We start from the raw sequence: 15,826 nt of genomic DNA on the forward strand, positions 1-15,826 counted from the left end.
GTAACAGTTACTGGAGATAGGTAAGAGAACAGCACTTATCGGATATAGCAAGTTAATAACAGCGTTAAGCGAAGTAAAATCCAGTAAGAACTGAACTCCTGAGACACAAACAATGACAAAAAACAAGGAACCCACTGATACTGATTACATAAACCATTAAATGTGTATTGACTACACAGAGCAGTGGGACAGTAAAAGAACTGAGCATGACTGGAAAAAAAACACACACAGCAAGAACAGTCCAGGCAGCAGCAACCTGATACAATTTACTGATTTCCATAACTAAAACATTCTGAAATGGATATGACCATAAACAAAATACAAATGTATAATTTGCTGAGCAAAACAAAAGTATTTCCAATCAGTCTATGTATGGATATCCTCAAGAGGCCAGAACACACGTATCTGAGCCACAATCCCCTTTACAAAAGCCAACATCTTTCAGTGTTACTTGTGATTTCCATGGATCGGCAGCTAAGAGGGCAACAAGAAAAGTTAAATATTTAAGATACCTCCACCAAATACAATTAGCAAAAAGCAGCTGAAACTTCAGCTGGATTAACTGTACAAAACAGGGCGAGCCAACACAGTCCAGTACCTGCCTCATTATTTAATCAACTTTTTTTCTTTTTAAACATACCGAAGGCAAAGCTGTAGATCTTCTATATGGACGGAAGTTTTTTTTAGTCTAGTACAATGCACTGTACGCATATAACCACAGATAGCAGCAAGGAAATTTTCTGTCTCTTTGTGAGTGTTGGTTTTTATTCCTTTATTTTTATTTTGAAAGCAGGAAAGTGCTTCAGAACTCTGGAAAAGCGAGCAGGGTCAGAACTCCTCATGGACATTACGTGCATAGTCCATAAGTTTGCTGCCTGTGAAGTATTCACTGTATTTTAGGATCTCCTCCAGCTCTAAGTGGTGGTTTTGATTTTCATCTGCTACTGCTATCATTTGCTTCGCTTCATTTAGGGCATTGTATTCATTCATAGGATCCATATATTCCTAGGACAAGAAAATCAGTCATTTTCAATAACCAAGAACACGTTTCCACACACCAGGACCATGCACCCTGGCTCCATGTAAACTTCAACAATTATGAGAACAACATAAGCCACCCCAAAGCAAATGTAAGTCACAGAAAAAAGCATTAGCACATCTTTGGTTCAGGCTTACATCCCCCTCCTCGCTATTTTTCCATTCACTGCTTCCTTGTCCATTCTAACAAATACAAATTTTCTCAGTTCGCACCAGTGCCCACAAACATTTTTGACATTTTGGTTACAAAATAAACCCATCATCAAACCTGGTAATTTGTGAAGAAATATAAATTCAAAATTAAAATCAGCACAGTGTCTTTCTGCACCTCCTGTATTTTCTTGTTTCTGGACATAACCTTTTTGGAGGATGTTCAATCGAGAACTTTCTTGTTCCATTTTAAACCACCCAGGTTGGAAGTCTCAAAAATTAAGCATCAAATCCTTCCTTCTGCAAACAGAAGCCTAAAAAGGCCACAATCTAGAAACCACACTTTAAAACGTAACTTACAAAAAACACTCTGAAAGATAGAGCTCTCTGCTATTTTCTAAGCTACTGGGGCCCCAAGGTTTGTTCACTTTGCCTGTTTGATTTTTTTTAAATGAATACAGTTTGCCAATTACTTGTTTTGTAAGTGGAAGTATGACTCATTCTCCCATTCACCAGTGCACCTAATGAAATCTGTGACTCGCTTTCATGCACTACATATCCATGCAAGTGTCTGTGTGACAAAAAACCCTAAATGCATACCTATGAATAATAACTACGCTAGGTAAACTCCCCCTTCTCCGAGAAAGGGCAGTACGACATCCTACTGCAAGCACTGTTGCACAATACTATAATCCAAAACAGTACACACATCCTGTACTGTTAATTCAAATATTTCGGGACTTCATATTCTCTGAAGCGGTCTCAATCCTGTACTTAAAAACCACCTATTGATTTTAAAAACTAGAACTGTTTGATGGAGACTCACCTCCAGCTCTTCCATTGTGACAATACCATCATGGTTTGCGTCAATGACCTCCTCAAATTCCTTCCTTCTGTCTTTTACCCAATCGTCATCAATGTCTTGAGCTTGCTGGTTCTCTACAGTACCAACAGGCAATGAAATGAACTCTGAAAGGGTAAGTTTCTTATCTCCGTCTTGATCTACAACAGAAGTACATAGAAACTGAAAAGTATTTGCTTAACGTCCATGAAAATGAGATATTCCTTCACATCAGAGTTGTCACTAGCACAGCTGGTCTGGTTTCAGCAGTCCACAGTCCTGACTACAGCAGAGAATAGCAGCTACTACTTACAGCTTGGTTAGGAGAAAACTGTTACGGTACCCATTCGGTGTTTAGAAAGCTAAAAGCCATACCTGTCAATATACAAAAAACAAAGAACTCTGCTGGGCCTGGAAGATATATCAGCTGACAGGCTGGACATCTATTTATTTTATTGATGTTGCCGTGTTGTTTTTTTTCCTCCACCCTAAATCTGCTGCAACAGAAAGTTTCTGACAGCTGTGTGCAGTCTCCCCTTATATCAGCATTCAAGTAAATTAATATTCATAAAGGACCATGTACTGGAATTGTTTTGTCTGTTCACATAACACTTAAGCATCACTGGAAACTCTTCATATTTATTAAGCTAACTACTAGCAAAGTTGAAGTTCACTGTTTTTTTTCTAGCAGTTTTGAATATGCATAACTATTCACTCAACAGAAAAAAACATTTGTTGACAATACTTATGAATTTTTAAAAAATACTTTTTTCTTAGAAACCTCAACTATTTCCGTTTTCTTAAGTGTATGTCAATTCTTACATGGTTGCTACACTGCAGAAGTACAAAGTAATTAATACCTCATTAAACACTCACACTGATATATTTTAGAGTATTTTAATATTCAAACCTTTTTTTTTTTTACTATTGCTAGAGACCCTATGATGCAGTAGCACTTGAGTGTGAACCAGTGGCAGCTGATCAGCTCTGTAAGAAGTACTCAGAATACCTTCGTAACATATAGTGCTGTGCTGTTCTTCAACAAGCAGAGACTGAATTTAGTCTCAATGCACAGACAACTCCATGGATATACCAATATTTGTGCTTACAGCATGTTTTTCTTAACATGTCATATTAGAATGTGTAAAACAGAGCAAACAAAACGTGCCAAAATTTCAGATTGAGCCACGGCAGTCCAATAATCTAACATCTACCCAACGAAACAGTTTGCAAGTAAACAACTCTGAAGAAAACATCTTTTAAAATGGCATACCCAAATCTCGGATGATTTCTTTGACCATGAACTTCAGCATTCCCCTACTGTGCTCTGGGTGAAGAAAGGACAAGAACTCTTCCTCATTCAACAACATATCAGGAGGTGGGTTGTCAGCTTGGTACCATCGATCCTTCAGGTTATCTAAAACTTCCTGTGCTAGAAATTTAAGATTAAAACAGTTATGTTTAAGGTAGACAGTTTTTAAAATACACCTTCCCCTATTACTCAATTGTTTAAACAAGGATGACCTATGAGCCAGTTATTAGACAGTTGAACTTCTAGGGAAAGAGGATGCTAAAGGACAAGTTACTGCTGCAACACTAGGAAAGATCCTTTAACCAAACCACTGAGCTGAAATTAGGAGAAGAAAATACTTAGCTACACCTGAATCAAAATTTCAACGTAGGAAGTGACAAGGAACACTATAAGAAGACTTCTGCACTGCCCTGCTCCCCCTTTCTTCTTTTACCCTGTCAAAGGTTCAGAATCCAAAAGAATCTCCTACCCAGAAAACCTATATCCTTTGACTCAGAAACAGCATCCAGTATTTCAGCCTAAAAATTTGATTGTTTACAACTATGAGAGACATAAGAAGGCAGTGCTACAGAAGAAAGTTTGGAAACGTTAAGTAAGCACCAAGAAATGTATTTTAGTTTCCAGTCACTTCAGGATATGAGTACTTATTACTCCTTTTAGTTACCTTGTCTATTCTGTATCAAAATGCAATCAGATTTCAGACCTAAACCATACATGCTTTAATTGTTACTATAATTAAAGAGAATTTTTTTTTGCTACAAAAAAACAAATGCAAGTACGAACAGACAACATCAGCAGCAATCACTTTACATTTCCACCTATTTCATCTTACATCATGTCAACAAGCACTTTCTAAGTGAGATTTTCCTAAGCTCAACTGAGAATCATAATTTGAAGATGAGTTTCCGCTAAAACTATGCCACTGACTTGTTGAAAAACCACCCTGCTACACACAGCATGAACAGGACATGCAACCAGTGGTCCTGAACATAACCAAACAGGAAAAAAATACCTGTACAGAGCATTCTTTTTCTGGTGTAGGCATTTTCTAAATGACAAACTGGAAGAAAAATACAGCCTGTGGCACACCCTATCTGCAAAATATACTAACAAACATGAATATGAAGCATTTGCATTTCACAAGTTTTAAAAACACTCTGAAAGACTACAATCATCGCACAATAAAGCGTCTTGAATATCTCCAGCATGCTTTTGGTTGCATGAGTTATAAGAAAAAGAAGCAGCAAAGGCAGTATCTGCATTTTTGAAATTATAGCTGCAATTAAGATTTAAGTCTTCATTGAATGTTGGTTTTTTTTTGGTGAAGAATACAGACATCCTTCGGAGTCTTAATATGAATCTGAAGGTACATTTGTGAATGTTAAATTTGAATTATTTAAAACCCCAGTTAGAACAGAATAATCAAATCACGGTGTAGCCAACTCCAAATATTATAAAACAGACAGCCTCCCTTTTCCTGCCTTCCTTTTTAGACCTAAACAAAACTCAAATATCAGTCATCAGTTCAAAACTAGTTATCTGCCTAAGGTAAATATAAATTAAATATAAATAAATAAAATATTAATAAACTAAATATAAAGTTGTGTCCCCAGTTTTGACTTGGCTTCCAAAGTGTAGCATGCTAGAGATTATCATCTGCTTCTATTATTCTATTATGCAGACAATTAAACAAAAACCAAAAAGCTTTTACACAACACTGGCATATGAAAATAAGTTTTGCCTATCATCCTCAGGAAGCGGTAGATAACTAATTTGGTTTTCCCAAACAAGGTGGCTTGCTACCTAGGTAGAAAAGTTATGCACACGCTTTCCTTATTCAGCAAATCTTTTATCTGATGAGCATTCCTGTAAACTGTAGTTAACCACACTGCCATAGAACATGCTGCACAGGTGTTTTCCCCGCCATAAAATTCAAAAGGCCCATTTGCATTTTAGTTGCTTTTTGATAAATGGAAAATATAACCCATTTTTAAATGACTAATTCCTGCAAGGAAAGGCTAAGGCTTCATGTTTTACTTAACAGTAAATGCATTTAGATGGGTAGTGGGGGGGAAGGTTACTCTGTTAAGCATTACCATGTTTATAACAAGTCAAATTCAAATGAAAGTTTCAAAAGTAATAAGGAAGAAATGATTAATCTCACTAACCTAAAGAATCTCTCAATAGAGAGCTTAGATGAAACACGAAACAATTGTTAGGCAACCTTCTGCTATTTTCTAGCATTCTTCGCAGTGCCTGAGCACACACCTATTTAACCACAACACAGTTTGATAGTACACATGCCCCTCCTCAATTTCAGAAGTCAAGTACGCCCAGCTTCCTTTCATTTGGAGCAAGGGGAGACCTGGTACCCCAGTTAACAAGAGAATGGTCCACAGATAACACAGGTTAACACCTTTTAGCAGAGCATTAAACATGAGTAACTATTCAAATAGAGAGTAACAAAAAAGGAACAAAGATTTTTAGTATATACACCTCTATCCAGAGTGTTGACCGTGCAGAATTGAGTTAAAATGAACTGAAGTATTTCTGTCTTATGACTTACACATTTTATGTTTGCATAGAGGCAGCAGAGCAGCTAAAACATTCATCTCACATTAAGAACAGTTAACATTCAGGATTTAGGAGAGTAGAAGAAAAACATACATTCACCAACAACAGTCTCCACTTACTTTCTTCATCTATTTTCAGCTCTTCATTGTTTCTGATCTTCTCTGCTATCTCTTTTTCATTAAATCCCTTACTTGCCAAGAATTTGATTTTATATTCATCCCAGGACACATGGCCTGTAAGAGAGAACTGCATCTCAGACATGACATTATATAGTTAAATGGTGAACTTTTGGTCTCATTTCTTAAAATGGCATGTGCTAAAATCTTTTGGTTTGGCACTATAACCACTACACTAAGCTTTATGAATGGCAACATGACAGCTATCCCCCAATTCACTTTCATGTTTCCTTACAGCAGATAAGCCTTGTGAAAATAACCTATTTATGTCACGATCCTCACCTCATCCCTGAGGGAGCCAATTAGGATTTCCTATGAATTCAAGAGAAATAAGATAGCAGTCAGAACTACAGTGTTGACAAACACATTACTTCTTTGCTCTGTTGTCTTCTGTATGGATCAAAACTCTTGAAAGGCAAAGGATCACATGCAGTCCAAAGCAACTAGGATTTTAGCACAGCACATCAAACGAGCAGCCTGTCAGTTTGCCAGCTAGCAGCTGACTTCGGATGTCATCAGGAGATGGAGGAAACATTCTATCTTACCATCACCATCAGGGTCCACAGCTCGGAAATGCATTTTATTCTCCTCCACAGCTTCCTGGAAATGTTCATCCGTCTTTTCCATGATCCAGCGCTGCATCTCTTTAGCACCTATCTTTTTATCATTATTTATATCCACCCTATGGAGGAATAGTAGACAAGGGTTTTTTTGTTGTTGTTTGATTTGGGGGAGTATTTGTGGATTCTAACCCAGTCATTCAACAATAACAAACCTAGGTTGCTATAAAAAGTAGTATATTTATAACCATGTCTGAGAACTTGTAGATTCTTTGAACATTAAACAAGCAGCAAGTTAACAAATGGTTTCATAATTAAACACAGATGACTGTATACACTCTGGACTTAAGCATGCATGGTAGAAAGTTTCCTTGTTTTTCACACCCATCTTTCTCAAATCAGGAACATCGAGGTAACTACCTAGTTCAAAAACATTCAGCCCTACTTCACTTTGCTGTAAGTTAACTCATTTTGATATTCTATTTTTGAACACGTTTTTAAAGTAGAGAAAACTACAAAGACGTTGCTCATTCCATACTAGCTCACTTCCTAATGGTTCAGAATTGTCAATGGCCAGCTGCTGCAGACTGTCACTACTTGGAAGAATTTCTTCCCTATCATTCTCCCAAACCAGTAAGTCCCTCTCAATTTACCTTTCCAGGTCCTTTTTCCCTTGATTTTCTAAGATCTCTGATGTTTACTGACAAGCTGCCTCTGTGTGTGCCTAGCTCACATCACAATTGTTGCAAGCATCAAAAACAATGAAAATATAAGGTGAATATCCTCAGTGCAAGGACTTTCCAACTATTTAATACTTTCTGCTACTTGTAAGCAAGGCAGGGGAGCGGAAATCAAGCTTCCTCTACGATCCCTTGATCTCTGGTAACACACTACAGGTGATAGATTTTAATTCTTAAAAGAGCACATTTAGTTGTTCCCATTATTTTTACAGTTATTAGGCTCACTGTGTTTTGTAAAAATACATGCCTGCACACAGTGTATCTGAACAACACTTACAGACTTGTTGGGAAACACTTGTATACTTTTTCTGCCTCACTGGCTAAATTGTCAGTAGATGTCCAACCTCCACTGTTCTCATTCATGCACTACCAATACTGCTTTATCAAGACAGACTGCCAAACAAACAATTCCATTAATGCTTACTTCATTAAAAAGAACAAAAGAGTTACAATTGAACAAATACAAGTAACAAAAAAATAGTAATAACCTGCCACTCTAAAGGTTTTTAGCATATAAAGTATTTATTAAAGATGTAATATTTAAAAATGGAAAGACATTAGTAACATGTAATAGGCAAGATTATATTTAAAACACACCACAAGCACTGTTGTTCAATTAAAAAAACGACTGACTTTATCTGTTTGAATCAGTCTTAGCACTACTGAAGTGTTATCATTGAAAGTCAGGTTATTAAGTGTGATTTGCATTTAAATGTCATCTAAATGTTAAAAGCTGAAGACAAATAACAACTCTAGCGTTTGATCATATAAGACATAGAACTATTAAGTGCAGTGTTGGTGTTTTTAAATACTGTAACCACATCTTTCTACATATATATACATGCACTGACTCAGCGTTAGCAACTTTTCAGTAAATAGCAAGACCAGTACAACGGTCACATTCCACTTGCACCACCTTGCACTTACCAGGTAAATAGATGGGGGTTTTGAAATGCAGTAGGTACTATCAAAAAGGAGAAAACAAAGCCTTTTTCCCCCCCTCAACATTTTACATTCTAATTTCTTTAGATTAAAGCTATCAAACTGACTGCTTCCAAACTGTACTTTCCATTTAAATCACATTGTAACTAAGGTAACAAACATCCCATTCATTGCTCTTCTAGTTCATGAACATACACCTTTGTTCTGCTACCATAGTTCACAAGAAGTCTCCAGTGACTCAGATTTTCATGAACAAACAGGCATCCCTTATATAAGGCGAGATAAAATCCATTCAGTGTCCATAAACAGCACTGCTGCTTTTGAGAGGAACATTTACAGTTGTGTAAAACATACGATATGGTCCTCTAGCAAGCTTACATCTAATGGAATAAAAAAAGAAAAAAAGACTGTCCATGTTTCCTTAGGTAACCATCTCACTCAGAACAGGCTACCAAAAACATTTCCACTAATAATGAAGAGCTTAGATAATTGTGTTTCCAAACCTATGCCTGCAAGTCATGGAGAACCAATTTGATAACCAGCTGATGGGGAACCACTTCTCTGAGGCAGACATGCCTGAGCACTCTAAACATATTCGTGAATATTAGTATGTTGTTATGGAGTCTTTCAGAAATTACCAAAGAACAAGAACTGGCAAGAAATAATTTAAGTTAAAACAATCTGAATCCAAGCAAGATCATCAGCACAGATGACAACTTTGCTCAAATCTTCCTCCGTAATCTGTGTTGAGAAGTTTCACGACAATTTCTCAAAACATGATATACCAGCTCCAAAATAATAATAATAATAATAATAATATTGGTCGTACTTCTTCTACAAGAAGCATTATCAAGTTTTCAGCTAGAGCGTGCCACCTCTAATTTGCAGAAACTTAGGTCTATAGCGTACTATTTCCTGACTTGACAGAAAAAGTTTCTATACAGCAGGGACTACTGTTAGCACAACTTTGAACTCAGAAACAAAGACTACAGAGAAACTTACCTTACTGTTCATCTGCCTCTTCCCAAGGAAAATTACAGATAGACTACAGCCCAAACAGTTTATGCAATGTGATAACTACCATTAATATTAATATATTTCAGTAGTATGTGTATCAGACATATCAGATTCTAATAATACTAAATTCAATGTTAACACATCTGTGACTATTCAAGCTTTGTTATCTATTCACAGACTAAACATTAACTTGTTTCTTACTCTAAGGTATTGTGAATATTCCATTTGATAGGATAATTGTAAAACTTTCCTTAAAGCCCTGTAGTAATGGCTGCACTGAAGATAGATGTTAAGCCTGGAAGAACAGCTTTTAGACATTTCAGCCCTGTTTCTCAGCCACAAGCCATTAAAAATCAGACTTCTGTGGCCATCTTTCAAAAGGTCTGAAAGTATTATCAATAAACAGCTGGCCACTCGGATTTTCAGATTCATGTCTTCAGGTACCTAAATGACAACACTGCAATGTTGCTTGATGTATCGGGTGTGCGTGTGGCTGTAAGGTGGCAGTGTTCTTACCTAAAGGACTACAGATAAAAGATTTCCTTGATCACCAAGTACTTACAAAGTTAGAGTTGGCTTCTGATTCATCCAAATAAAGAAAAGCAGACAAAAAAATATTTTTTTAACCAGAATTCAAAGCAAGGCATTACTTAAATCGTAAGAGATACACAGAAGTTATCAGACGCATTTTTGAATGTACACGTTAGGAAAATATAAGTCAAGGTACTCACGTTACTCTCTCTTAACTGAACAACATAAATCCAAGATCTAACCTGGAGATTCCAAAACAAAGCTGAAAACATCCCTTCTCCCTCCACCCCCCCCCCCTTTTTTTTTTTTTTAATTCTACCTGCTTCTTGTCCAACATTGGCCGGCATTAGCACCATCTTCCCGTCACAGACGGGAGGCAGACCGGTAGAAATGAGAACTCTGTTAAGCTGAGACAAACCTGAAACTAAGAAAGGGGGCATGGGGAAGAGGGATATGGATCTTGCCAAAACCATTCTGTACGTGCGGTCTGAACACAAGCAAAAGGTCACAGCTGTAAATTTCAAGAGAGCTATACTTAGAGGCATTGTGGGTTTCAGAAGGAGTTTTGCTTTAGCAAAGGATAAATCCATTAATTTTAAATGAGGAAAAAAAATTAGAAAGTATCTATGCATGGTAATAGTTGACAGAAGACGTAGCTAAGGCTCTGACCTGACAAATTCACAGTAAGGCACTTGGCTAACACAAAGATTTTCGTTTTTAAACCACAACTATGGGCTGCCTGTAAGTCACTGAAAACATCAGCAAAATGCAAATCCTAGAAGGGTACTCAACTTTCAAACTCACCAAGGGAACTCAATCACCACAGACATCCTGACAGAAAGCCACTTACGTCACATTACTGAACAAAACTGATGAATCTATCAGTTTGAATTGATGTACTTAGTACAGAAGAGACGTGAGTCAATTTACCAGACAACTTTCCCTTAAAACCTCACCAAAACTGAATTCTAGTACCCAATGCCATCGATTTAGTGAAATCAACATCCCCGTAAGTACAGTCAATTGCTTTCAACATCCTTCCTCCTCCTTCCCTCCCATCAACACCTACCTACACACGCTAAACTACAGCACACTGCAAGAGAATCATCTATAGATCCACAGCTAATTTAACTGCAGACTTCAGCTCCCCCACTTTTTTAAAAATTCCAGTTTGGATGTGGATGAAAGAGAAGCATGTCACTTAAGAACTTCTCATAGATCTGCTTTGCCCAAAGGTACCTGATCGCTTACCCTTGGCTAAGACTAACAAGATGTGCTCAGGATTTCTGCACCATGCCCCAGTTTCACAGGATGAAGTGGAAATATGGACTGACTTGTAAGAAACCACTTTGGCAGACAAGCAAGGCCAGTAAAGGGCAACGAAAGAAACTGAAATACAGAATTCTGAAACGCCACTTGCTCTTTCAGTCACATGTAAGAACTAGAAAAACATCATTCAGGAAGCTTTTCTTCCACGTTTCACCTTTATTTTCACTAACCCCTTAGACAAGGGTTTATGCTTTGAACTGAGTACTTTAGAGCATCCTGACACACCACAGAACCTCTGCTTTCATTAACAAAAAACGGCGCAGGCTTTCTTTATGCCTTGAAAGAAAATACTTCCGCAGCATCTGGACACCTGTGAGATACTAGCTTTTCTCAGAAGCTCGTAGTATTTCTCTCTTCACTCAGCCTTTAAGAGAATGTCTAGGAAACAACCAAGTTCCTCAGAACGCATTTAGGCATTTCTAATGTGATCACCTAATAGAACGTAATTTTAAAGATCTGACTGAAGTTGATCTCTAATCCAATTGCTTTAAGCTGCCTAAAACAACCTCCTTCATAGCAAAACAGGCAGAAACGAACAGAGTTTGCGATTGTGAACGAGATATACTAACCACCAAATAAACGTTTCCACTAAACACATATACGGCAATAAAGAAAATGTAATCTTCTCACCACAATCCTCATATTTACATTTGGATGGATTAACTTGCAACAAACCGGTTTGGTAGACAATTAATGCCAGTAAAGAGTGACTACAGGAACTGAAACAGGACTACAGGAACTGAAACAGAACTACAAAACGCCACTTGTTCTTCCAGCCCCAAGTAAGAGCTATTTGTGCATCCTACCAATAAAGTCAGTGGTCTGAATATCAACATAGTAAGTAATAGTACTCTAAATGTAAAAGGCACTCTGGTTGTCCTGTTGGCTTTAGCTGCCTTCACTCAGGAGAACATCAGGAAAAAAAGAAGTGTTATTACTGGTATTTTTTTCCCCACTAATGAAAAGTTAGTAAAAAAAAAAAAGCTTTGCTAAGCCTCCTCACTTCATCTCACATATACGCACGTCCCCACACCACCAGTAACAGCACCAGCGTAATCCGAACTGTTCTAGTAAAATTAATCCTCAATGGCAAAAATGCAAATAAAGCCAACTCTGCCATCTAGTGTCTACAAGTACACGTTGGTTTTCATTTTTATTGTTTACTGACCTCCAACTGATTACCTACTGAAGTTGCATTAGCTGACACACACCTTTTCTAACACAAGTGCTTTACAAAAGGAAAAGTTTCAATGCCTAAAAGTTAATTTTTTACACCTAATAAACAGCTATATCGAGTTTTCAAAAATGCTACGAAAAAAATGAACCTTTCTATTCTCATGTCAACTTCTGAATTCTTGATATATGCAGTTAGACAATTATTTTTAACTTCACGTATTTCCAGACACTCACATTTTAAACACTTAGCATCCAGCAGAAAGTTTTATGAACAGAAAGCAATTATTATAGTTTGTTTATCGCCATCTTACGCCATTGTCTCTGTCTCTTTTCCCCTTCTGGCTTCCCTACTGCATCTTTTTCACTGTTTTCTCCTCTGCAGTAATTAGCAGAAGCCACAAGAGAAATAAGAACAAAATCCAAAGGGAATATAAGCCCAAATGAGAAAAAAGAAACTTAGAATGGCAACTGAAACCAAACTTACAGCAAAGCAATAGAGCTTACTGATGGAACAAAATCCTACTTTTCCAATTAACTGCGTAGGCATCCTACCAGTAAGGAAACCTTATCTTACTAATTCTAATCTAAGTTAGAAACATGGTTTCACTGTTCACAGGTTCACTGAGATGGGAACCTAGGTGTGGTGGTTTGTGGTTTCACCCTGCTGGGCAGCTGAACTTCACCAGAACTGCTCTCTCCCCCCCCCTCTCAAAAGGAGAGGGTGAGAAGAAAGTATGCTGGAAAAAAAAAAAGGCTCACAGGTTGAGATAAGGACACGTGGGTTGCTCCCACGGGATGCCATCCTTCCCAAACTGCTCCTGCGGGGGCTCTCCATGCGCCGCAGTCTCCTCCAGGCCACATCCACCTGCTCCACCGGGGCTCCTCCACGGGCTGCAGCATGAAGATCTGCTCCATGTGGGACCCATGGGCTGCAGGGGGACAGCCTGCTCCACCAGGGGCCTGTCCCCAGGCCACAGGGGAACTGCTGCTGCGTGCCTGGAGCACCTCCTGCCTCCTGCTGCGCTCACCTTGGGGGCTGGAGTGCTGGTTCTCACTCCTTGCTCCCCCAGCAGTTGTTGCGCAGCAGTTCCCCCCCGCCCCCTTTCTTAAATCTGCTCTCCCAGAGGCACAACAGTTGCTCATGGCTCGTCTCTGGCCAGCAGCGGGTCCCTTTTGGAGCCAGCTCCTCTCTGACATGGAGCAGAGCCCAGCAGCTGCCCACAGAGACCACCCCTGCAGCCCCCCGCTATCAAAAACCTTGCCACGTAAACCCAACACACTATGGAAAAGTACTGCTACCTTTTCTGACCCTAATAAGCTACACAGGCATTGTCACACAGATACAACGTGCTTTGTCATAAGTTTTACTAGATGACAGCACCAATCCTGAATACTGATTCTGACTGCCAACACGTTCTTGCTTCTAAAAACATTTGGTACAGGTACGTTACAATCCTAACAAGGCAAGCACACTGCTCACAGAACGATGCTTCCCCCCACGACAATTTTTTTTTAGTATTAAATAAAAATTTATTAATTTTACTCTGAAGATCAGAAAAAGGCTGCACTTCTCTTGGCAGTGTATGCAACTTACTTTGAAAAGATGGCCATGAGCTTCTTCCTATTTTTTCTGGGTTCCGAATCTTCCTCAAACTCTTCCATCTCTTTACCCAGAAAAACTTCTTGATGAAATTCTTTGTTAAGATGTCCATCCATCTCCATTTTGACCCCATTCAAGTGATCTGGGGGCAAGATCTCATTCTCATCTTTACTGTCAGCTGCCTTTTCTTTGAGGGCTGAGTTATTTGCAGGCCTTGCATAAACATCCATTAGAAGAAATACAAACAGAAGGGACAAATACAGAGATCCCAAACTGCAGAGGAAGGCCTGCCTTGACATCATTTTGTCCTTTTTTACTCCAGATATTGGCCAATTAAATAACTGTGAATGGATTAAATGACCTAAAAACAAAAAGGGGAAAGCATAAGCAAATTCAAAACTGTAGAACATTATGTCACTAATAAAGTCTCCTAAAATTCAGATGAATCTACATAAACACGGGTATTTGCAATGAAAGAATAAAGATCCCTGTTAAATAAAATGTACAGAACGAGAAATTGAGCTTGTCATTTTTCACTCTGTACAACTTTAACCTCTACCAGAAGACTTTAGAAGGTAACATCCTGTACACAGCCTAGCTCTGCTCTGAAAGCCATTTTCGGGTGTTACAGCAGGTTGTGGTGACCGGAGGCCTAAAACCCAAGCACTCAGCAAGGGGCCAGCTCAGAGCGCGAACCACCCACCTGCCTGTGTGGGCAGCCACAGCCCGGCTGTGGCAACACCCCTAACACTGTCAAACAGCAGAAACGGGCACAGCAGCACACCAAACCTTTAGAAAGGTGATCATCATCAAGGCGTTTTGGGGAAGAAATGACCGAGGGGATGACAAGCTCCACTGCATGAAGATTATAGAGGTTTTTTCCAACCTGAATGATTTTATGGTTCTAAGGGTAGCTGGGAACGCAGAGCAGCCGGAAAAGCACCACCCGCAGCACCTTTTCACGACCTGCTTGCTGCTGGGTGAAAACCTCCGCCACCTCCGAGCTCACAGGCCTCAGGGGAAGGGAGAAGAACCCCGGCACGGCGTCTGGGAGCACAAAACCCTCACAGAGCTGCGGGAAAGGAGGACGCCGACCACCCACCCACCCCACAAGGCCCCCTCACGACTGTGGGGGGGGCGGCTGCAGGGAGGCCACCGGCGGCCTCACCACCCCGTCCGCCGGGGCCCAGCCCGCAGCCCCGGTACCTGTGCGGGCTGCGGCGGCTCCTCATGCCCGGCCCGGCTCCCTCCGGCCCCGACCCGGCTCCTCAGGGCGCCCCCGGCTCCCTGCGGCCCCCCCGGGCCCGCTCCCACCCCGCGGCCCCGGGCGGACAGAAGCGACCGGGCCGGACGAGCGCCGCGGCGGAAGTGCGTCAAGCGCAGGGCGTGCGTGGCGAAGCGGGAGCGGCCATCTTGGAGTAGGGCAAGAGGAGACCACCCGCCCCCCCCCCGCAAAGCTCCCCGCCACCATTTCCCCTCAGGGTTAAGCCCCCCCGCTGCTGAACGTTAGCGTGGGGCAGCGAGCATAGTTCCTCCTTCGCTTTTCTTTCCCTTAATTTATAATTAGTAATTAATAATAGTAGATTTTCCCCTCCAAGCGTGAACGAATTTTTTTTTGCTAGTTCCCTGCCAGCTCCTTTATCCTAGCCACAGTAACACCCCTAACTTTGTGCTCGTCGTTCACCTTTCGTTCAGGAACCGTTAAAAACAATGCCTTTTGTACGGATTTTCCGGCGACGCCTGCCCCTGCCCTGACCACCTCAGCACCTCCTGGCCCTCCGTGCCCGCCCCCAAAATGGCGGCGCCCCGGCCTCACCTGTCCTGCTGCAAGATGGCGGCC

General features: G+C 40.1%; 1 protein-coding gene across 2 annotated transcripts; it reads right to left on the reverse strand.

The window, feature by feature from the left end:
* Positions 1-235: 235 nt before the first annotated feature.
* On the reverse strand, positions 236-15,768 carry SDF4 (stromal cell derived factor 4). 2 transcript variants are annotated; one of them, XM_013194257.3, is made up of 7 exons: positions 15,671-15,768; positions 13,981-14,347; positions 6,637-6,773; positions 6,035-6,148; positions 3,303-3,461; positions 2,015-2,190; positions 236-1,005 (listed from the first exon to the last, which is right to left on the reverse strand). In XM_013194257.3, the coding sequence occupies exons 2-7, from the start codon at positions 14,286-14,288 to the stop codon at positions 829-831; spliced, it is 1,071 nt and encodes a 356-aa protein (XP_013049711.1). In that variant the 5' UTR covers positions 14,289-14,347; positions 15,671-15,768; the 3' UTR covers positions 236-828. The 2 variants fall into 2 exon arrangements, with proteins under 2 accessions (XP_013049711.1, XP_047923546.1); XM_048067589.2 differs by lacking the exon at positions 15,671-15,768 and adding an exon at positions 15,193-15,359.
* Between the last annotated feature and the right edge of the window lie 58 nt (positions 15,769-15,826).

The sequence above is a fragment of the Anser cygnoides genome, chromosome 23 (genome assembly GCF_040182565.1).
Source record: "Anser cygnoides isolate HZ-2024a breed goose chromosome 23, Taihu_goose_T2T_genome, whole genome shotgun sequence".
Taxonomy (NCBI): Eukaryota; Metazoa; Chordata; class Aves; order Anseriformes; family Anatidae; genus Anser; species Anser cygnoides.